Genomic DNA, 23,194 nt, shown 5'->3' on the forward strand with positions numbered 1-23,194 from the left:
AAATTTTTCATTAAGATTCAGTTTGAAAAAAAATTTAACAGGCTATCACTCTATAGCCTATGTTGTCCTCAAACTCACAGCAAGCCTCTTGCCTCAGCTTTCTGGATGTGGAGATTATAGGCATGAGATATTACAGTTAGTTTCAATTAGAGTTTCTTTGTTTTGGGGGGTGGGAGGGACGGTTTCGAGACAAAGTTTCTCTGTGTAGTCCTGGCTGTCCAGGAACTCATTCTGTAGACCAGGCTGGCCTTGAACTCATAGTCACCTGCCTGTGCCTCCTGAGTGCTAGGATTAAAGGTATGCATCACCACCACCCAGCCTCAACTGAAATTCCTAATACTACACAACTACATAAACAAAAACTCTTTCCCAGGCTCACTCATTTTAGGAGTGTAAAGGTAAGTATATGAACTGCAGCTGTCAACTAAAGGCTGAAAACTGGTGGGATCTGATCCAGCTATCCCCCGAAAGACACATTTTTTGAAACTCTCGACTTAGCTATGGCTAGCTGGAGATCAGGAAAGTCACACAGAAATCTGTACTTCTAGCTTCCTCTGAAAACGTTCAGTCACCTGGCACTATTTAGCCAACAGTGTTAGAGGCTGGGGCTGCAGAGCTGCCCTCCTAGGCCAGGCAGACAGACTCTGTCCCACCTCAAGGGCCACACTCTTTACCTACCCAGCTCCATGGGCTCTGGGTATGTGACAGAGCTTCACCATGCTGGCTCACATTCAAGATTCTTCTGGCAAGCCAGCCTGTGTACTGCACAGCACAACCTTGTAATTTTCATTTCTTTCTAAAGTCCCATAGGTTAGGTAACTCCCAGTCAACAGCTAGAAACAGGGTGTCATCTAGTTTTGTTTTATTTGATCAATGACATACTAAATAGCCTGTTCTGTGAAAATTAAGGTGTGTTTCATGTTGTCTCTAGCAGAAAATTCAACATGCCCATATCAAGATAACAGAGCTAGCTAGCCAAAATAAATTAAATTCCACTATATGTAGTGTCAGTTTGGTTCAAACGAGTTAGGTGTCAAAGCAGGTGGGTCTATTATCCTCATGAAGCTTTTCAATGTCTTCTAATATTAGAAGAGCATTTGTGATGACTCAGACTTGTCCTAGGGAGCCTTGTGTTCAGGAGGTGTTTCTGGATTGCTCCTAGACCATGGACAGCCTCTGGAGCACCACTGCTAGGATGGTCGAGAGTTGCTGACCTCCCCTTTCCCAGGGTCCCGGATGTACTTACTGGTATGCCATGACCCTGAAAACGCCGCACGTCCTCTTCGAGAAGGGGACCGGGGACAACAAAGTATGCGGGCAACCTAGAAGAAAGAGGTGGCATCAACTGTAACCAAGTCTTTTTCTGTCCCACCAGCCAGTTCCCAAATAATGACAGAGACTTATTATTATGAAAGCTCTGCCTATAGCTTAGGCTTGTCTCAACTAGCTCTTATAACTTAAATTAACCCATTTATATTAATCTACATTCTATCATGTGGTACTACCTCTTTTCCACCTTATACCTACCTCCTGTTTCCTCTCCCCACCTCCTGGTTTATCCTGCGTGCTTAGATTCCTCCTCCTCTTTCTCTTTCTCCCCAGAAATCCTCCCTATCCCTCCTGCCTAGCTACTGGCCATTAACTTTTAATTAAATCACTCACAGCAATACATCTTCACATAAGAGATGTAAAGTTTATAAGACTGAGAAACATAAAAGCTTAAGCTGTTTATCTAAAAAGATGTTTTTAGATCAAAAAGATACTTTTAGTATGGTAATACAAGTTATGATAAAAAGTGGTTTGGGTATAAAACTTTGGACTCACTAAGATAGATTAGGTAACAGAGCAGTTTCTCTGCATTTGCCAAATACAGACAGACTGAACACTGTGAATGTAATTCTTATCTGATAACTGTTCTTATTGTACATGGTTTTACTAAGTTAGAGTTAAAACCTTTCCTTTTTATTTAGACAAAAGGGGATATTTGTACATTGTATGAAGATGTATTTGCTGTGATTGGTGTAATAAAAAACTGAATGGCCAATAGCTAGGTAGGAGGTATAGGTGGGACTTTTGGGCAGAGAGAGAGGAGTAGGAGATGAATCTAGATGCATAAGAGATGCCAGGGGACACGGAAGAAGCAGGATAGGCAGTATGTGACAAAACACAGATGAATAGAAATGGGTTAATTTAAGTTGTACAAGCTGGTTAAAAACAAGCCTAAGCTAAGGCCAAGCTTTCATAATTTTTTTTTAATTTTATTTATTTATTTATTTATTTTTTTGGTTTTTCAAGACAGGGTTTCTCTGTGGTTTTGGAGCCTGTCCTGGAACTAGCTCTTGTAGACCAGGCTGGTCTCGAACTCACAGAGATCCACCTGCCTCTGCCTCCCAAGTGCTGGGATTAAAGGCGTGCGCCACCACCGCCCGGCTCAAGCTTTCATAATTAATAAAGAGTCTCAGTGTCATTATTTGGGAGCTTGCTGACAGGAAAAAATTCATTACAATCAGTTTTCGGTTCAACACTTAATTCACAAAATATGAAAGCATCTATGAATACAAGGAAGTACCAAAGAACTAGAAAAGGACATATTTCCCTGTTAAGAACCAAAGATGAGGTTGGGCAGTGGTGGTGCATGCCTTTAATCCCAGTACCTAGAAGGCAAAGGCAGGATGATCTCTGTGAGTTCGAGGCCAGCCTGGTCTACAGAGTGAGTTCCAAGACAGCCCCCCCCAAAATAAACAAAGATGAAATGCCACCCCTCTTCAGCAACATGAGGAAGATGAGGGATGTGGGTACAGCCCTGTAACAGAGTCCCTGCCTAGCATGCACAAGGCCCTTGGTTTGATCTTCAGCACTGAAAAAAGGCAGAGATTGGAAATTGTGATATCTAAAAGTATATGAAGTCCAAAAAAAACAACAACACTGAACAGTAACAGCATAAACACCTGTGTTGCTTATAATTAAAAATATGAAAATCAGTAACATGAGGATTGCAGTCCATTTTATCACATACACACTCTGAGATGGATATAGTGGCACGTGACTTTAATCCCAGCATGCGGGAGGCCAGATCTCAGTGAGTTTAAGGCCAGCCTGGTCTACATAGTGAGGTCCAAGACAGAATTACATAGAAATACTCTGTCTCAAACAAACAAAAAGTTCTGCCAACAACAAACATTTGAAGAGGTCTCCTCTGTGGCGGACACTGCAATAATCCATCACATGGACGATTCATTTAATTCAACACCACTAGTAGATACATAGTATGAGTATTACCATTCTACAGATAAAGAAGCTGAGAAACTGAGACACCACACTCACTGAAGCTCTTCCTGGGTTACAAAGACCTGGAGCCATTGTGATTATTATCCAGGAGAAAATCTTTATAAGAACAAGCCTGCTGAACTGTAGGACACGGGTAAGCTAGATTTTCAGAGGGATCCAAAATACATGGACACACTTGGCTTCTAGTCAACAGACCCCTCCCTATAGAGCAGTAAACACCTCTCCCTCAAAAAGTCTGAAATACCGCCTCCCAAGACAGAAGGCGCTGTGCAGCTAAGTTGTAATCAGACGGTATTTGCGCACACACATTGCATGCCTGACCTCAATCTGACAAGCATCAAGTCATGAGAAATAAATTTCAGAAAAAAGAAATTTTTTATGTGTATGTCTATGTGCCACATGCATGAAAGTGACCTCAAAAGCCAGAAGAAGTAGGCATTGGATTCTCTGGAGCTGGAGTTACCGACAGTTGTAAGCCACCATGTGGGTGCTGGGAGCCAAACTCCAGTCCTCTGCAAGAGCAGAAAGTAGTCTTATCCACGAGCTATCCCCCAGCCCATTAATCAATCCACACGAGTTGGAGCAATATATTAAATTTCACCAGGGGGTACAGTCACCAAATCCCACACTGTGGGAAACAATTAGCAAACTGCTTGATTACTTCAAGTAAAATATGACAGTTTCAGAATCTATACATAGAGTAACTTAAGAAGTCCACCTGGAAATGGCAAAATGTTACTCTGACTCCTTATTAACAGTAAGATTAAAAAGATAAAAGACATGTGGTGATGGCACATGTCTTTGGTCCCAGCACTCAGGAGAAAGAAGCAGAGGCAGTTGGATCTCTGGTGAGTTCCAAGTCAGTCTGGTCTCCAGAGTGAATTCCAGGACAGCCAGGGCTACACAGTGAAGCACTGTCTCAAAACAAAACAAAACAAAACAACTTCCCTCCACCCCCAAGCCAAACCAAATCATGGGGAAAATTTAAATACTAATTAGATATCAAAGAAACAGTGTGAGGCTGGGCCTGACACATTCCTTTCATGGCAGCACTTGGGAGGCAAAGGGAGTCAGATCTTGGGAGTCTGAGGTTCTCATAGCAAGTCCCAAGGCAAGTGCTTCAAAAGGGAGGCCCTGTCTCACAAAACAAACAAAAAAGTGTTGTGAATTTGAAAAGTATGATAATGGTTTCATGCTGTGTTTATTAAAAACAACCCCAGTCCTTTGTTCTTTGCAATATATACTACACATAAATGAAATGAGCTTTGAAATTCATTTCCAAGCAATCCCAAAGAGAGACAACTAGGTGGGGGTGTAGAGAAAACGGGAATAGCTATGAATTAGTCATTGTTACACCTGGGTAATGGATAAAAGAAAGTATAATATACAGTTTTTCTATACTGCTTCAAAATTTGTATAGTCAACCTTATACAAAATTTGTATAATCAATCATTTTAAATATTCGTGCATTTGTGTGTGTGTGTTTACACATGCATGGTGTATGTCTGGATACTAATGGTCAGAAGAAGAGGGGGTTGGATCCCCTGGGGCTGGAGTGTTAGCAGTTGTTAGCAGCCAGACACAGGCACAGGACACTAAACTGGGGTCCTCTAGAAGTGCTCTTAACCCCTGAATCATCTGAGTCATCTTACAGCCCCTATGAGACTATGATGTATAACCAGGTCTGTGAACCACTGGTCATGACTAAGGCCTCCAAGTCAGTAAAAGTTTTAAGACCTTGACTTCTAAAGTTCTGAAGTACTTTTATATTCTCTAATGTACCTGCCTGAGTGAGTGGACAGTAAGCTAATCTTTCTTTAGGGATAATCACCAAAGTGAAAACATTTTCCCAGATCAATGGCTTTTAAACTCAAGAAGTCCATGAAAAGCACTGGGAAGGATTAGAAAAATACCAAAATCCAGGCTTGACCCCATGTTTACAGAGCAGAAGCTTAATCCCCACTCCAGGAAAGCAGTGGGGATTAATGCTGCTGTTCTGGAATGTCCTGCTATCAGGGTATTAAGGCAGCATCACCTGAGCTCAGGGAGGATGCGGACTCAGCCCCACCCCACCTACTCAGTCAGCACCAGGGTCCCAACAAGCTCCTGGGTGACTGAGATCTCTAACTGTGGGAAGCACTGACTGGGCAGTAATTTCCCCATAGGCCACCACTCTGACATCAGCTGAGGAGTTCCCACACTATAAGGCAGCCGTGGGACCTCCTTCTAGACTTCCCTAATATCTTATAATGTTAGCTCTGGGGTTAATTTTAGTCTCTGTCCCAGCAGTGAGGGAGAGTAGCATAGCAGGCACAGGGTGGACAGTGTTCTCACCTGCCCCACATAACTCAGGCAGCCTGTTGAGACTCTGAGTAATATAGTCCTCCCTCTTCAAAAACAGTCACTTCAGGCAGTGGGATGAGCCCAGAGGAAGAGCCTTTTTCGGGCAGCTTCAGTACAGCTGTCATCTGGGAAGGGTAAGCCCAGGGCAGAGCTACAACTTGCTGTGTCAGCATAGCTCATGGTCCCTCTGTGAGGCGCACACCCCACGGAGTTACACACCTTGTATCTCCACAAGGAAGTGGAATGAAGTAAGGATTTTAGGAGCGAACTGAAAAAGAGAAACAATAGGTCTGTGGCTCCGGAGCCAGTTCTGACAATGCAGTTTCTCATTCTTATCCAGGGAGGGGGTCATCTGAGCCACCCGGAGAAAAGTGCTATAAACCCACAGTACTTTATGCGGCTGTCAGCAGTGTGCTAGGAAGCTATGTTCCCAAATGATAAGACTCGAGTTTCTAAAAACAGATTCACAGAGTCATCCTTTAAAAATGTAGGCCAGATCACTCCCTGCCTCTGTCAAACTCCCCCTTCATTGTTCTCAGATTCAAAAAGGATAAGTTCTTCTGGAAGCATCCAACTGTTCCTTCTCTTCAACCTCTACTCCCCTTTCCCTGGCTTGCTCCTCCCCAGTTCCTGCCCCCACCCCAGCTTCTCTGCCTCCCCTATTCTCAGCTTTGACCAAGGCCACTTTACTCCTGGGACCTTCCTGACCACCCTCTTCTCCACCACCTCCAGCTCTTCCGATCTTGTGCCTGATCTGTGTTTCTCCATAGTTTTGTTTCTAATGCTGGTTATTGAGCCCAGGGCCTCACACATGACAGGCAAATGTCCTATCTCATCCAGTGTCTTTCTCAATAGCTCTCTACCTTGAATTACTTTTTATGTAACTGTGTGTGGTGTGTGAGTGCAAGTGCACACATGCCATGGTCCAAGTGTGGTCAGGACCAATTTTCAGGACTCAGTCTTCTACTTCTCCCACAGGTTCTGAGAATCAAGCTCAGGATAATTTGGCAACTAGTTTTACCTGCTAAGCCATCTTTTGCAGACAGGGTCTGTCACTGCACCTGGAGCTCACCAACTGGCTAGAATGGCTGGCCAGCAAGCCTTAGGGACCATCCTGTCTTCACCTCCCCAACACTGGGATTATGGGCAGGTAAATTTCTTTACATGGGCCCGAGGGATCAAACTGAGGTCCTAATCCTTGTGTGGGAAGCACTTTACCAACTAAGCCCATCTACCCAACCCCACTTTTGAGTGTCCTAACAGATTAGAGATTTCTGTTAAAAGCTGCTGGTAAGAGTGGAGGTGTAGTTCAGTGGCACACGTCTTGCCAGGTATGCACAAGACTGAGGTGGCAGTCTCCAACATCACCGACAAACAATAAAAGTAAAAGTTGGGTTGAAAAAAGGAATCTCTATACAGTTGATAGGAGTGACAAATGGTACAATATCTGAGGTAGTTAGTGTGGTAATTCTTAAACAGCTAAACACAGGGTTAATACATGCTTGGCACTGTATTAGATTATATGTATCAGATTGTACTGAAAAGAAGTAAAAAACATATCCTCATAAAACTTATACATAAATGTTTACGACGAATGGATAAATAAAATATAGTATATCCATGCCATGGAATATCATCTGGCATAAAAAGAAAAAGTCAGAGGTGTTGATACATATCTGAACTGGATACTCAGGAGACTGAAGCAGGAAAACTTGGGTTTGAGGATAATATGGACTAACCTAGTGAGTTCTAGAGCCGCCTAGGCTCCACAGAAAGACCCTGTCTCAAAAAAAAAAAAAACAAAATGCCAAAAGAAAACCCACATACGGTAGTTATAAAAGACCACCTATCCTGTTTTATTTATAAAAATGTCCAGAAGAGGCAAATGTATGATTTTTTTAGGGATTGGCACAGGGAGGAGAACTGAGGAGAAATGTGGGATAACTGTTAATTTGGTGTTTCTTTCTTAGATGATGGAAATGTTCTAAAACTTACTGTGATGATAATTACAGAACAATGTTAATACATTCGAACACAGTGGAGGGGGGGGAATAGAGAGATGGCTCAGAAGTGAGTTCCTTTTTTTCTTTGAGACAGAGTCTCTTTACATAGCCCTGGCTGTTGTGGGACTTACCGTGAAGACCAGGCCTGCTGCAAATTCACAGAAATCCACCTGTTCCTGCTCCCCAGTGCTGGATTTAAAGGTGTGCACCTCTATGTGCGTGGTATTCTCCCAAAGGACAGAGTTCAGTTCACAGCACCCGCTTACCGACAGCTCACAGACTCTCTTAACTCCAGCTCTGTGGGATCAGGGATGGCTCATCTTGGTTGTCAACTTGACTATATCTGAAACTTCTGGGTACTCCTGTGAGAAATTTTCTTGATCACATTTGAAATAAGAAGGTACACTAATGTGGGCAGCACCTTCTAGTGGAAGCCTGGACAAAAAGATAAGGAAGAAGAAAACTGCCCCCTTTTTTTTTTTTTTTTTTGCCTGCTTACCCTCACTTTTTCTGACAAGATCATTTATTTATTGTTGTGGTTTCCCTTTGCTGGTATCAGAACCAACTTCAAGAGTTCAACAAAGATGGAAGATCAGCAGGTCCCCAGGAATCCTCCAGTCCTTTAGTGCTGGACTGCAACTGCTGAGACAGCCAGCCTTGTTGGCTGAGTAACTGCTGGATGCTCGACTTCTCTAGGGTGAGGCAGCCATTGTTGGACTACCCAGACCACATCCTGTAAGTCAATCTAATAAATCATGTGTGTGTGTGTGTGTGTGTGTGTGTGTGAGAGAGAGAGAGAGAGAGAGAGAGAGAGAGAGAGAGAGAGAGAGTGCGTGCGTGCGTGCGCACGCGAGTGTATGTGTATATTCACACACGCGCATATCCCAATGCTATCAGACTTGTTTCTTCCAGGAACCCTACTATATGACCTGAGGTCATCTTCTGGCCTCCAAGGGCATCCGTATGCACATATGCACATGCCCACCCACATACCCACTACTAATGGGGAGAGCCCATGGAGAGCTTACCTGTCACAGATCCTGTAGTCTTCATTCACACTCACTGTCTTGTACTTCACACTACCCTTGGTCCGCTCCAGCTCCCAACACCAGTCTTTAGGTGTGTCAAACATTACAGTGTGATTGCTGGGATCAGTGGCTAAGAAAACAAAATCAGCACATGGTGAACTCTTTCCATGACACTGATATTTTGTTCATGTGGACATACAAGCTCTGAACCCAATTTATTACACTGAGTCTATTTTTATCTACAAATAAATTCACAGCTTAATTGTTCCATTTTTCTCCATTTTTCTGTCATTAATCCAAAAATTACAATGGAAACTTTATTGAAATTTTCATTACATTTATTTATTTTGTGTAGGAGGAGGGAGCATGGCATGCCTGTCACAGTGCACATATGTTGGTCTAACAACAAAAAGCAGGAGTCAGCTCTCCTTTTACTATGTAGGTTCTGGGGATTAAACTCAGTTGTCAGGTTTGGAGGCAAGCGTGTTTACCTACTGATCCTCATACTGGTCCATGTTGTCTCTTTATATAGATATAGCTATAGATGTATGTCTGTGTATGTATATATATATATGTGTGTGTGTGTGTGTGTGTATACATATATATAGTAGGAAAGGAGTTTTGTTTTTAAAGTTTGATTTTTATTATTTTATGTGTATCTGTTTCTGTATGCCAAGAGTGTATAGAAGACTATGGAGTCCAGAAAATGGTGCTGGATCTCCTGTAGCTGGAGTTTACAGGCAGTTGTGAGTCAGTCACCCAATATGGGTGCTAAGAACTGAACTTGGGTCTTCGGGAAAAGCTGCATGTATTCTTAGCTGCTAAGCCATCCCTCCAGCCCCCAAAAGTTATTCTTGTTCCATTCCTTGCAAAAGTAATTTCTAGTTCTATTTTCAGTTCATGAGATAATTTATATAAAACAAAAATCCTGTGAAGCATTGAAAAATGGGCTTGGCATAAAAGCTAAGAAGTGAAATATTTTTAGCCGTCCACATGTGTATAACATGGCACACTGATGTGAATAGCATGTCTTATTCTGGAACATAAATCCTTCTTCAGCTTGTGATGTGCTGCCTGCAAGAAGCCTGTCCAGGATGGCACTTGGTCACTGAAAACCATAAACAGACCAGAGAGTCACAGTGGAGGAAGTGGCCAATAGCCAAGGCCTGCATCATGGTGACAGGAACTTTGGCTACATCAGCACTGTTAGAACAAAATGTCCACGAGTCCTGCCCAAAGCTCAGCAGAAACGGCTATGGCCTTTCTCCAGGCCATCACTGATTTCTGAAAGTGACAGGCACATCGAAAAACCCAAACTTCCTGGAAAATAACAAGTGTTGCTAAAACTAACCCACCTGCTTCTGTTAAATAAAATAAAATTACACTAAAAGTAGTTTGAACAATGACAATAATCAATGTTTACATAAGTTAAATATTTCTAATCTAAAAATATAAAAGTAAACCTTAAATGTCTGGACTGCCAATGTGATTTCCCAAGTGGAAAATTCCACACCTGACCTCATGTCATTGTCAAAACACAAGCACATTAAAAATATTGTATAACCAGACAGTGGTGGCTCATGCCTTTAATCACAGCACGTGGGAGACAGACATAAGTGGATCTCTGAGTCTGAGGTGAGCCTGGTTTAAGAACAGGTTCCAAGACAGCCAGGACTACACAGAGAAACTCTGTCTTGGGGGAGTGGGTGTCTAAGTGAGATAGAAAGACTGCTCTGTGGTCAAGAGCACTGGTGATTCCTCTAGACTTGCAGGGTTCAATTTCTAGCACCCACATGGCAGCTCCTAACTGCCTCTAGCTACAGTCTCAAAAGATCCAATGTCCCCTTCTGGCCACAACAGGCAACAAGCACACATGTAGTGGATGATTCATGCAAGCAATCATACACATAAAAATAAACAAATCAAAGAGATACATAAGACAGGAATGGTGCTTACACTTATAACATCAACATTTTAGAAGGCTAAAGGATCTTGAGTTTGAGGGCAGCCTGAGCTACCTATTAGAACCCTGCCTCAAATAACACCATAGACAAATAAACAGGTACCCTATCTATCTAGCCAGTCTAAAAATATTAGACTGAGGGAGAAAGCTCAGTTGATAATGTACTTGCCTTTCAAGCATGAAGACGTTAGTTTGATCCAGGCAGGTACTTATTCCTAGCACTGAGGAAGTAGACGGAAGGGTCCCAACTGGAGAGTGCTCACATTAAAAAAACCCACACACAAAAACTAATAGCCACCATGGTGGTGGCACGTGCCTTTAATCCCAGCACGCAGGAGGCAGAGGTTGGCAGCTCTCTGCATTCAAGGCCAGCCTGGTCTACAGAGTAAGTTCCAGGATAGCCAGGGCTAAACAGAGAAACCCTGTCTCAAAACACAAAAATAAAACAAAGCAAAAACTAACGGCCAAATAGTGTCTGTTAGTTACAACCTTTCCTATCCCATGCCCCAGTGAAAGAGGATAGTAAAAATCAAAGCCAAAAAAAAAAAAAAAACAAACACAAAGGACCAAGAAACTGCCAAGGTAGAAAAGGTAAGTGCTAAGCAGACTGGTCATGTGTTAGCAAGGCCAGAAACTATCGTAGCAAGAACCAGACCTCAGGATCACTTCGTGTACACCTTTAATCTCAGCACTCAGGAGACAGAGATGATAGGGTGCATCTCTAGAGTATGAGGCCAGCCTGTTCTACAGAGTGAGTTACATAGTGAAAGCCTGTCTTTATATATATTTATTTATTTATTTATTTATTTATTATGTATATAATATTCTGTCTACATGTATGCCTGAACATTACAGATGGTTGTGAGCCACCATGTGGTTGCTGGGAATTGAACTCAGGACCTTTGGAAGAGCAGGCAATGCTCTTAACTACTGAGCCATCTCTCCAGCTCCCGAAAGCCTGTCTTTAATGTGTTTTTTTTTTTTTTTCAAATTCAGGATCTATAAAAAAAGTATAACTCATAAAACTGAAGTGTGATTTTTCAAATTTGAATCCAAAAGACGCTTATATATAATTAGTCAACACTGTCAAAGTTGTACAATAGCACCCAGGCCAGAATCAGAATTGTTGTGGGATATTTGATTGCACTCTGAAACACCAAGACAGTGTTAATAAAATTAATTGGATCAGGGAGCAGAGCAAGTGACTAGTTAGTAGGAATTAGCCATAGAGAGGATGGAGGAGCCAAGAATATGTACAGTTAGGAGTACGGAGGGACTTTATCTTTTTGGTTTGGGACAGGTGGAGAGATGTTCTCTTACTGGATCTCCAGTCAAAAAGGAAGGTCAGCTAGTTGCTTCTCAGCTTCCCTTACCTAGCAGGATTTTACCCACAACATCTGACTCCTGAATCTTTATTGGTAAATAGAATAGAGACTTAGTTAAAACCTACATTTGTGGGCTACAGCCTAGCTGGTGCTGATGGGACCAGAAGTCTAAGTACCCTGATTTGAGCAATGTGAAGCTGTGGGGCCACAGGGCACAGGGGGTAGTTAAAACATCATTGACTTAGGTGTGGTTACTAAGCCAACAGAAAAACACTACAGCATAAAAGGAAAGGCGGAATTTCTAAAAATACAGATGATTTTTACAAAGATTTATTTATTTATTATACATACAGTGTTCTGTCTGCATGCATGGGTGTAGGCCAGAAGAGGGCACCAGATCTCATTACAGATGGTTGTGAGCCACCATGTGGTTGCTGGGAATTGAACTCAGGACTTCTGGAAGAACAGCCTGTGCTCTTAACCTCTGAGCCATCTTTCCAGTCCCATGATTATTTTTCAAGTATGAAACCAACAGATGTGTATATAAACTGTAGTAATCAACCAAAAAAGCCATGTGTATGCCTCCCACACTGTCACTTTATAGCTACAATATAAAGATCTGTCTGTAACAAAGATGAACTATAGGGACAAATTTCCTGCCCAGCTCAGTTATATTAATGTGAACTAATTCTCATGCATAGCCCACCATGAGTGATGGGTACCTTTTCTTCTTTGAAACTCTGTATACAGCCCTTTCTGGCCTCCAACCTGACCTAAATCAGGATGGCACTGAACTCACAGAGATTCAGAGGTTCACCAGCGTTTGCCTCCAACTATGGTGTACCACTATGCCCAGATAATAGGCAATTCTATTCTCAATTACCTCTCATGTAAAGACTTCATCCTATGTCATGAATTTAATGCTTAATAATCTTCACAGGGGAGGCACAAACACTGCTATTTTAAAATGAGGAAACGCAAACACACAGGCATTTAGAATCATAGATAGACAACACCAAGGAACATCTTCTCTTCAACATATTATAGCCAAGATGTCCAAAATACAAAGCAGAGATAGGGAGATGGCTTCGTGGGTAAAGTGGTTTGTATACAAGCATGAGGGCATGAGTTCGGATCCTCAAACCTACTTAAAAGCTGGGCTATTAATCTCAGCAGAGGCAGAGAGATTTTGTGAATTTGAGGCCAGCCTGGTCTTCATAACAGCAATGACTACATATAGAGCCCTGTCTCAAACAACAAAAACAAACAAAGAAAAAAGGCACAGCAGCACACATCTGTAACTCCAGTACCAAGGGAAAGGAGGATAGCAAAGATAGGTGGATCCTTGAAGTTCATTAGCTGGTTGGTTTAGTCAATAAGCTCCAGGTTCAGTGAGAAACCCTGTCCCCAAAAATAAAGTAGAGAAGAACTGTAGAAGATACCTAATATTCACACCAGGTCAGGACATGTACGTACATACATGAACATGTACATACAGAACACCCACACACAAAATCCACTCAACAATAACCCACAAAAACAGAAAAGGTAAAAGCAAAAGAACCCCAGCCAGATGGCGTAATTGCTCGTACCTACAATCTCAACAGGATCACTCATCAGTCTGAGGCTACCTTGGACTACATAGTGAGTTCCAGGCCAAGCCAGGTTGAACTGTAATGGGACTGGGTCTCAAAAATGTAAAGACAGACACAGAATAAAACATTATTAAATGCTCTAAGGGGAAAAGGCCAATTCCTACAAAGGTCAGCAATCAAATTAACATCAGCAACCCTAAAATCTAGGAAAGCCTGGAACAATATACTTTCCGTCCTGAAAGTAAATAATTACCAATCTAAACTGCTACAAACAGCAAAGCTTTTAGTAATGACAGAGAAATAAGGATATCTCAAGATAAGAACAAACTAAAGCAGTTCATAACCACACAGCTAGCACAAAGTTAAAATCATAACAGTACATAAAAGGATATCAAAACAGTAATACATGAACCAAAAAGGATAGGAAGGAATCCATCACAGCCAACACACTAAACTATCAAACCCCTAATACTTAAAGAAAAAAGACCTAAACAGTAATCCACCCAACCAGGAAAAAACAAAAAGGGGCAGACTGGCTGAATATATTTAAAACCAGCTCCAGAAACTGAAGAGGTGGGTTAGCGAGTAAGAGCAAGTACAGTTCTTCCCAAGGACCCACATTTGGTTCCGTCACCCATGTCGGATTGCTCACAAACTCTAGCTCCAGAGATACCTGACACCCCTCTTCTCCTCAAGAAACACCCACAAATTAAAAATAATTTAAAAAATAGATCCAATCATCTACTATTTCCAGGAGACAATTCACTGGCAGGGACTAAAAATTATAAAGTATGGAAGTCCAAAACAAGCTGGGGTAACCATTCTGTTATCTGAAAAACTATATTTGAAACCAAAATAAGAACAGATAAGAAACATAGTTATAAAGGGAACAATTTATAAAAAGACATAAAATTAGTAAACGTACAAGTGCCAAATGTTAGGGCTCTCGATTTCATAAAACAATCACTAACGTGCACTAAGGTCTGAATGGTCCTGATAACACAGGACTACTTCAATACCCCGGTCTCATCTTTAGGTCAGTCATCCAAACGAAAATAAAATGAAGAAACCACAGAGTTAAACTACACCATAGATCGAATGGATCTAACAGCTATCTACAGAATATTCTGCCTGATAAAAACAGAGCACACCTTATTTTCGGCAGCCTGTGAAGCTCCTCTAAAATTAGTCATATATACTCTGGGCTGCAAAGCAGGTCTTAGCAAATACAAAAAAACTGAGATTGTTTCTAGTACCTCATCAGATCATACTGAGTAAAACTAGAAATCAACAGCAACAGAAACTACAAACACTAAGAGACTAGACAATACACGCAAGTGGACAATAGGAAATTGAAGAAATCAGAGAAAAAATAAAAAACACAGGCTGAGGAGATGGTTCCATCAGTAAAATGCCTTCCTTATAAGCAAAAGAACCTGAATATGATCCCCACAGCATATATTAGGAAAACAAAGGAGGAGGAGGAGGAGGAGGAGGAGGAGGAGGAGGAGGAGGAGGAGGAGGAGGAGGAGGAGGAGGAGGAGGGTAAAGCATATAAAAACTAAAAATATGTGTGCACTGGTAGGCCTGGCACACGACCTGAAGTGCATTTCTTGTTCACAAATGTCCTGTGCCCACAAAACATTATTCTCTCTTTACTTTAAACTTTAAATGGTATCCTCAAGAATCTCAAGTGTATTTATGTAGAAAAAAGAACCCAGAGACAAATAAATTAAAATAGGGTTATTTTAATTGTCTCAATTTTATTTTTTTCAGTAGTTTCACATTTCCAGTATGAAATTGCTTTTACTGCTTTTCAATTCATAACAATTCAAGTCCACTGTGTGTGCACTCACCTATGCATACACATGTGGGCACCAGAGGCTGACGCCAGGCATCTTCCTCTACTGTTCTCTGACTCATTTTTGAGGCAGAGTTCCTCACTGAACCTAGACCTGGCTCTTTTGTGAAACTAGCCGGCCAGGAAGCTCCCACAATCTATCTGTTTCTGCCACCAGCACTGGGGTTCCAGCCATGTACCCCTGAACCTGTCTTTTACATGGATGCTAGAGATTCAAACTCAAGTCCTCAGGCCTGCACAGCAAACACTTTTACACACCAAGCCACCTCTCTTGATTTCACTTTCCATAAGTAACCATGAAAACAATTCATTACAACATGAAAGTAAACAGACCTAAAAGGTCAGCTAAGCAAAGAACACAGGAAAAGAAAACTCACCAGGTGGTGGTGATCCACGCCTTTAACCCCAGTACTCAGGAGGCAGAGGCGGGCGGATCTCTGAGTCTGAGGACAGCCTGGCCTATAAGAGCTAGTTCCAGGACAGGCTCCAAAAGCTACAGCAAAACTCTGTCTCAAAAAAAAAAAAAAAAAAAAAAAGAAAAAAAAAGAAAGAAAAGAAAGAAAGAAAGAAAAGAAAGAAAGAAAGAAAGAAAGGAAAAGAAAGAAAGGAAAAGAAAAAAGAAAGAAAAGAAAACTCCTAAATGAATCATGTGTTGGATGCTTATACCCAAATGCATGTTGTCATTTGGGTAGTGTCCTGGCTAGTTTTAGTCAAGTTGACACACGCTACATTCATCTGAATGGAGGGAACCTCAATTGATAAAATGCCTCCATAAGATGAGGCTGGAAGGATTTTCTTAATTAGTGCTTAATGACGGCAGGACCAGCCCATTGTGGGTGGTGCCATCCCTAGGCTGGTAGTCCTAGGTTCTATAAGAGAGCAGGCTGAACAAAGCATGGGAAGCAAGCCAGTCAGCAAAGCACCTCCATGGCCTTTGCATCAGTTCGAGTTCCTGTCCTGGCTTCCTTCAATGATGGACTACAATGTAGAAGTGTAAGATAAATAAACCCTTTCCTCCCCAGCTTGCCCCAGGGAGGATGCAGACACTGAGAAACTGAGCATTCCTGAAGGAAGCAGGTCACTGGGGTGTACCTTTGAAAGTTATGTCTGGTTTCTGTTTCCTTCTTTTTCTATTTCCTGTTTGTCACCATGAAGTGAACAACCTCCCCTTCCACAAAAACATGGACCAAGCAACCATAAAGTGAACCCTCTAGACAGTGAACCAAAATAAATCCTTCTTCCCTTTTTTGACAGACATTTGGTCACAGTGATACAAACTCACTGAACAGGGTTCCCCTCCTGAGCACAGGGGACAATAGAAAGGAACCTTCCGGGGGTGAAGACACTGCTAGTCCCAGCGTTCAGTGAGACTCAGCTTGGGCTATAGGGAGAGACAAAACCAAAGATGAGTGGAAGAATCTTGGCTACTCAGCAACAATAGCTCAAAAGAGACTTACCTGTGCTGTGCACAGCAGCTGCATAGGAAAACAGAAACAGTCTTTTCAGCAGTTTAGGAGTTTGAGTATGATGGATTATGCCACTGACAATCTAGAGAAGAAAGGACCAATGGATATTGTTATGCTTCTGATAGGTCAACACTAAGAAAGGTAGGCACCAATTTTGTTCTCTATCACACTAATGTGATGTGGGAAACTATTCTGTATATGTATTGCTTTTATTGCAGGGCAGAACAGAGCTAGGTGGGAAAAACTAACTGAATGCTGGGAGTCAGAAGGCAGAGTCAGGGAGATGCCATGGAGACAGACACTGCATGGAACCTTGCCAGTAAGTCACAGCCATCTGGCGGTATACAGAATAATAGAAATGGGTTAAATTAAGATGTAAGAGCTAGCCAATAAGAAGCTAGAACTAATAGGCCAAGTAGTGATTTAATTAATACAGTTTCTGTGTGGTTATTTCGAGTCTGGACAGCCGGGAACAAACAAGCAGCCTCCAACAACACTAATGGGCTCTGGGGACAGCATAACCCTTAATAGTGCCAAAGCAACAGAATACTATTTTGTCATGCTTTCTAAGAGCTTCGAATGTCTAGGGAAAATTCAAAACACAGTCTAATTTCCCAAAAAACAAGAGTTAAAAATCTCAACTGCCTTATAAGGTCTGGTTCAAATATCCAACATGTCCAAGACTCACAAGTGAAACAGACAAAAAGCAAGACACTTAGCTGACTCACTTGTGGATGCTGTAGACAATAAAGGAAAGGGCTAGGCATGTAGCCCAGTTAGGAATATGCTTGCCTAGCATGCACAAAGTCCTAGTAGAACATGCTTATAGTCCCAGCACTCAGGAGGAAGGAGGAGACTCAAAGCTTCAAGGTCATTCCCGGCAACAGAGAGCATTTAAGGCCAGTCTGGGCTACAGAAGACCTTGTCTCAAAAGGAAAAAAAGGAAAGAAATCTGTTGCTGTGCTCTGTCTGTCTATTGTGTTAATCAAAAATATGTTTGGATAAATAACTAATTGTTCAAAAGGAAATGCTTTGTTTCTTGGGGAATTTTCTCTAGCCTGCTCACAATAGGTATTAAATTATAATCACATTCATTATTCTAACTGAACTACCATACAATTTCAAAGAAAATTTGAGCATTACCTAAAGTGTGTATAATTCATTGCAGATAAGACAGTATAAACAAACTGGCATCTTGCTGGGCTTTCCCTAATGTGCGTACCATGAGAGGAGCAAGTCTGAGACCTCCCCTATCTCAGCAAGAAAAACCTTGGAAATTATAAGGAATCGTAGCAAACTGGTACAGCCATTTCCTGATTGCAACTTGTGCATCTACCAGGAAATGATGCTTAGTCTTTACAGGTGCACCTGATGAATTGACTTTGCTCATGAAACAACTGCTGTCTCGTAGAGGCAAACACACGGATTCTCAGGAGTCGGCATTCCTGTGGTAGACAGACTCTAGGGGAAGATCAGCCTTAGCTGTCTTTTCCTCCCCATCCCCAAGCAGACCCTGACCTCACGCATCACCTCCCACTCACCCCTTAGTAGTTCCAAGTAACCAGCACTATAAACTGAAGGACTCAAGGTTACACATGCCAAGTCAAACCAGTCATGCTTGTCCCAACTATCTCTCACACATTAATCTGAGAATGAGATTGCAGCTGACTTCAGTTTCCTTCCACCTTCAGGCAATATAAGCAAAACCTAGTCAGTGGGGGAAATCCTGATGGGAAATAAACCTAAAAACAGATGTAACTAGTTACCCTTTTGACTTCCTCTTCCTTTGTGTACCTCAGACAAAAGTGTAGCACCCGCAGATCTTTGCAGTGGATAATAAGCTTCTCTGGGTATTTCTTCAGTTGGTCAAACAAAGGCTTCTTTTTCTCATCAAACACTACGGATCAAAGACAAAATCATGAGTAGAAATGACTGTTATACGGCGACAAATTAACACTAAAGGAACAGGTAGACTGTTAGCGTCTAAGGATGGAAGTCACTCCCAAAAGTATTCTTTTCTTTTTTTCTTCAGTGCAGTTCTGGCTGTTCTGGATCTAAGTTTATAGATCAGACTGGCCTCAAACTATGAGATCCACTTGCCTCTACCTCCAAAGTGCTGGGATTAAAGGTGTGTGCCACCACATCAGGCTTCCAGCAGGAATCTTTATTCCTCTGGAATAAGCCTAAGACTCAAATGAACAGACCAGACTCCACCAGTCTAAAGAAAGCCCAGCTCTGATGGGCCTGAGAGACAGCTCAGCAGCTATGAGCACTTCCTGCTCTTCCAGAGGACCAGGGTTCAGTTCCCAGGATCCATGTTAGGCAGTTCACAATGGCCTATAACCCCATAGCAGGGAACTTCTGACCTCTCCGTTCATGCAAACATGCACGCACACATGTATACAAACACACACACACACACACAAAATAAATCTTGGGACCAGGGAGAGATAGCTCAGTGGCTAAGAGCACTTACGGCTCTTGCAGAAGACAGGGTTGGTTTCCAGTACACTCATGGAGGGAGGCTAACAACCATCTGTAACTCCACTTCCAGGAGATCCCACACCCTCTTTGGTCTCCTCAGGCACCAGGCATGCATTTGGTTCACATATATAGACAAACACTCATACACATAAGATTTAAAAATAAACAGTTAAAAGGGGAAGCTGCAAAGCTGCAAAAGTCGCACTCATAAAGGATGGAAGGAAGAGTACTGGGGATATACTTTCACGCTAGCCCACTCCTACACTGATGGCTGGAGTCCCTCTTGACATTTCCACCCATCCTCCAGAGCCTGAACTCACTACTGGTGTTGAGAATACCATAGGTGGCTGAAAATGTCCTGAACTCCAAAATGGAGAACAGAAAACAGAGTGACGCTTGGAAGGACAATCTTATTACGTTGACAAAAAAGATACCCTTAATGTTATACAACCAAGCTTTTTTTGTTCGTTTTGTTTTGTTTTGTTCTGGGACAAGACTTCTGTCCTGGAACACACTCTATAAATTAGGGTAGCTTCAAACTCAGAAGTCTACCTTCCTCTCTGCCTTCTGGGATTGAAGGTGTGCACCATCACACCCAGCTCAAATTTTTCTTTTCTTTTTTTTTTTAAAGTTTTTTTCTTTAAATTTTCATTGTGTATACTGACTGATCATGGTGCTATGTTTTCTAAGGACACTGTCAAACAAGCATTTAATGTGTGTCAAGCATATGCCCATTACAGTGAGCCTTAACCGATCAACACCTACCACAGAACAGTTTTGTGTTAGTGTCAGAAAAAGCAGGCTTCAGGCTAGGTGTGGTGGCTTGCACTTGAAAACTCAGCACTTGGGAAATCAGAAGTCTGAGGCTAGTGGGCTACATTAAATCAAACAACCAAGCAAACAAAATACTGTCTTACCACACCCCCCAAAAACTAGGTGAGTTGGTAAGTAAGTAAGTAAGCCTCCCCACTAAGCCTGATGACCTGAGTCTGATCCCCAGGATGCATGGAGAAGCTCCTGCATGCTGTCTTCTGATCTCCACAGGCACACCCACACAAGTACGCACACTAACACACAAATCTTAACAGAAAAAAGAATGAGATAGAGAGAAGAGGATGCAAGCCCAGCTTGATTCATCTCAAACCAAGTAACCCTGGGTGAGCTATCCATGCTGCACTTACCATTCCCAAAGCTGTTTTTCCACAAGGTAACTTATGCAGCACAGTTGAACAGACTATAAGATATCATTATTGCTCTATGTTCTGAGGCAGGCAACGCAACAAAGGAAGGAGACACTCACCTCCATAAATCTGATCCACACAGTGAAGGGGAACATCATTTTCTCCTACTATCTTATTCTTAAACTGAGTTTCCTAAAAAGAAAAAAAAAATCAAAAGGAAATAACTATGACTCCTTTCAATGAACTCGGACATTCATAGCAAAGCAAATCATTATTCTCCACTTTACAGAGAGAAATGAAGAAAGGCATCTCCCCCAGGCCCCCAAGTAAAGGGATGCTACAGTACATGAGAGAAAATCCCATGAGCACCAGCTGTTTCAACCCAGGGAGAACACGCCACTTCTGTGCCACTGAAAACCAAGTGTACAAGTGACAGGTTAGCATTTCTGCACACAGTGCAGGCAGACGGAGACAAAGCTATCTGGGCAGCTTTGGGGAGGAAGCTGGAAAGTCAAGTATTTGGCAAAAGCTGTGTTTGCTCAGAACTAGGAGTCAAGCCCTGTAACAGACAGTGGTGCAGGAGGCCAGCCTGGGAAGTAGCAACAGTGCTGCTTTATACGAAACACAGGGGTCCAGGGCACTGGCACATAGGGAACAGGCAGGGTCCAGTGGGGTTCCCACTGGGCTGCAGTGCTGTCCCTCCTCTACCGCTCACCCCTAAGGAGACACAAGTCTCAAACAACACTGCAACTAGATTCAGATCAAACAGAAACAACCCAAGCTCAAGGGTTGCACTCCAGACCTAAGTGCCCAAATCTGTGAAAGAGGGAACATGAGAAACTGTACATGGGAGAGGCTGTTCCAGCGGGTGACTCACGCTGTGCTGAATTCAGAAGAAATCGGGGAAAGTTGATGAAGTCAGCTTAGAGGGGCAAAAGCGAGCAAGTAGAAAGCACAGGTGGTGATTTCTAGGTCTTCCTGGCGGAGGGAGCCCCTGAAGGGCGAGAGCAGACCACCAGCATGGGCTGGGAGGAGAAAGTTGCAGGGACAGCACCGGAGTCACAGCTGCACCTTCCCTACCACTCTGCAGACGCAGCTCTTACGTACACCGCCGTTATCCAAGGCTGAGTCGTCATCCCCCAGGAAGGAAATCTTGAAGTCAGTGCAGACGAGTCTCCCATAGACACCGCGCTGACAGGAATCTTCCTGCACATACTTCAGGACTGTGCTGGCTTCACAAAGCAGTTGTTCACCTGATGGAAACCAAAGTGAGCTCTCCTCAGAGGCCTCAGGGAAGGCCCAGAGCTGTGAGCATCAGGACAAGCACACAATACAGCGCAACACTCGGCAGCAGCGCACTCCAGAGCAGGCAAAGCCAAATGGCTCAGAGACAGTCATGCTGGGATTTCTCAGACCACTCATGAGCTCAAGCTTCTTCTCTCTCCTTTGTTTGGAAACAGGGTCTCACTATATTACACAGACTAGCTTTCATTCATTGAGTAGCCTGGGCTGGCCTAAACTCACAATTATCCTCCAGCCTCAGCCTCCCAAATGCTGGGATCAGAGCCCCTTTGCCCTGACTTTCAGCTACCTTCTGTAGTGCAGATCTTGGTGTTTTTACTACTTTGACCCAGCAGGTGTCCCACAACAGGGATCCTGGAAGTGGAGCAAAGGTAGGCAGGGTGGTCAGCAGGGCCTGGATTCGGAACTCAGCCCCATTTCTTGTGTAAGCCAGGGCTTCTGTGCAGCTTCCTCAGATGACAGAGGCGCGGGCTCATGTTGGAGGATGAGAGGGAAAAGGAGGTCATAAGGTGGGGAGGGGGCATAGTCTTTCTTTCTTAGTTCAAAGCATTTCCTCTCAATGCGCCACCTCCCCTGCTCCATCTGCAGGGACCCAGCCTGCATTAGAAGCTATAGTTCCTGAAGACAGATTCCACAGCCAAAAATCACTAGGGCTAGACCTAGGTGAGCATCCTCTGCTCCCTAGAAGAGAAAACTCTGCTGGTGTTTGGGTGAGGACAGGAAGAGAAGGACATAAAGGAAATAAGAGTGGAGGCTGCTCATTTGTTCCCGGCCACCAAGACCCCAAATAATCACTCAGAAACTATTTTAATTGCAATACTGTTTGGCCAATAGCTTAAGCGTATTGCTAGCTAGCTCTTACATCTTAAATTAACTCATTTCCATTATTTTATATTTTACCATAAGGCTTATGGTTTACGGTAAAGTTCCCAGGCATCTGACTCCTTCGGTGGTGCTACATGGCGTCTCTCTGACTCTGCCAACTCTCTCTCTATATGTTTTCTAACCTGGCTATATTCTGTTAAGCCATTGGACAAAAGCAGCTTCTTTATTCACTAACCAATAAAAGCAACACATATACAGAAGGACTTCCCATACCATAAGAGAGCCAATTTAGCAACAACAACAAAGGAATTTTCTTGTCATCTAATAGATAACCATCTTCCCCCCTCACGGCTTCCCTCTGGCTTTTTTCACCTTTGAATTCACTTGTTGGCTAAAAATTCATTTAATCTAGCTTTAAAGAATAACAGCAGGCTGGTGGTGGCACACACCTTTAATCCCAGCAGAGGCAGGCAGATCCTCAAGGCCAGCCTGGTCTAAAAAGTAAGTTCTAGAACAAGGGCTATACAGAA

General features: G+C 42.8%; 1 protein-coding gene across 4 annotated transcripts in view; it reads right to left on the bottom strand.

Moving 5' to 3' along the window:
• Positions 1-23,194, bottom strand: part of Mtmr12 (myotubularin related protein 12) — a 68,776-nt gene that overhangs the window by 18,989 nt on the left and 26,593 nt on the right. For all 4 annotated transcript variants that reach the window (XM_057789698.1, XM_057789700.1, XM_057789701.1 and 1 more), the window contains exons 3-8: positions 21,645-21,790; positions 20,657-20,729; positions 18,639-18,769; positions 16,864-16,954; positions 8,663-8,792; positions 1,247-1,322 (exon numbers count right to left, since the gene is read on the bottom strand). In XM_057789698.1, the coding sequence (XP_057645681.1) occupies positions 1,247-1,322; positions 8,663-8,792; positions 16,864-16,954; positions 18,639-18,769; positions 20,657-20,729; positions 21,645-21,790 (647 nt within the window). The remainder of the gene's footprint in view (positions 1-1,246; positions 1,323-8,662; positions 8,793-16,863; positions 16,955-18,638; positions 18,770-20,656; positions 20,730-21,644; positions 21,791-23,194) is intronic.

This window comes from Chionomys nivalis, chromosome 15, assembly GCF_950005125.1.
Source record: "Chionomys nivalis chromosome 15, mChiNiv1.1, whole genome shotgun sequence".
NCBI lineage: Eukaryota > Metazoa > Chordata > Mammalia > Rodentia > Cricetidae > Chionomys > Chionomys nivalis.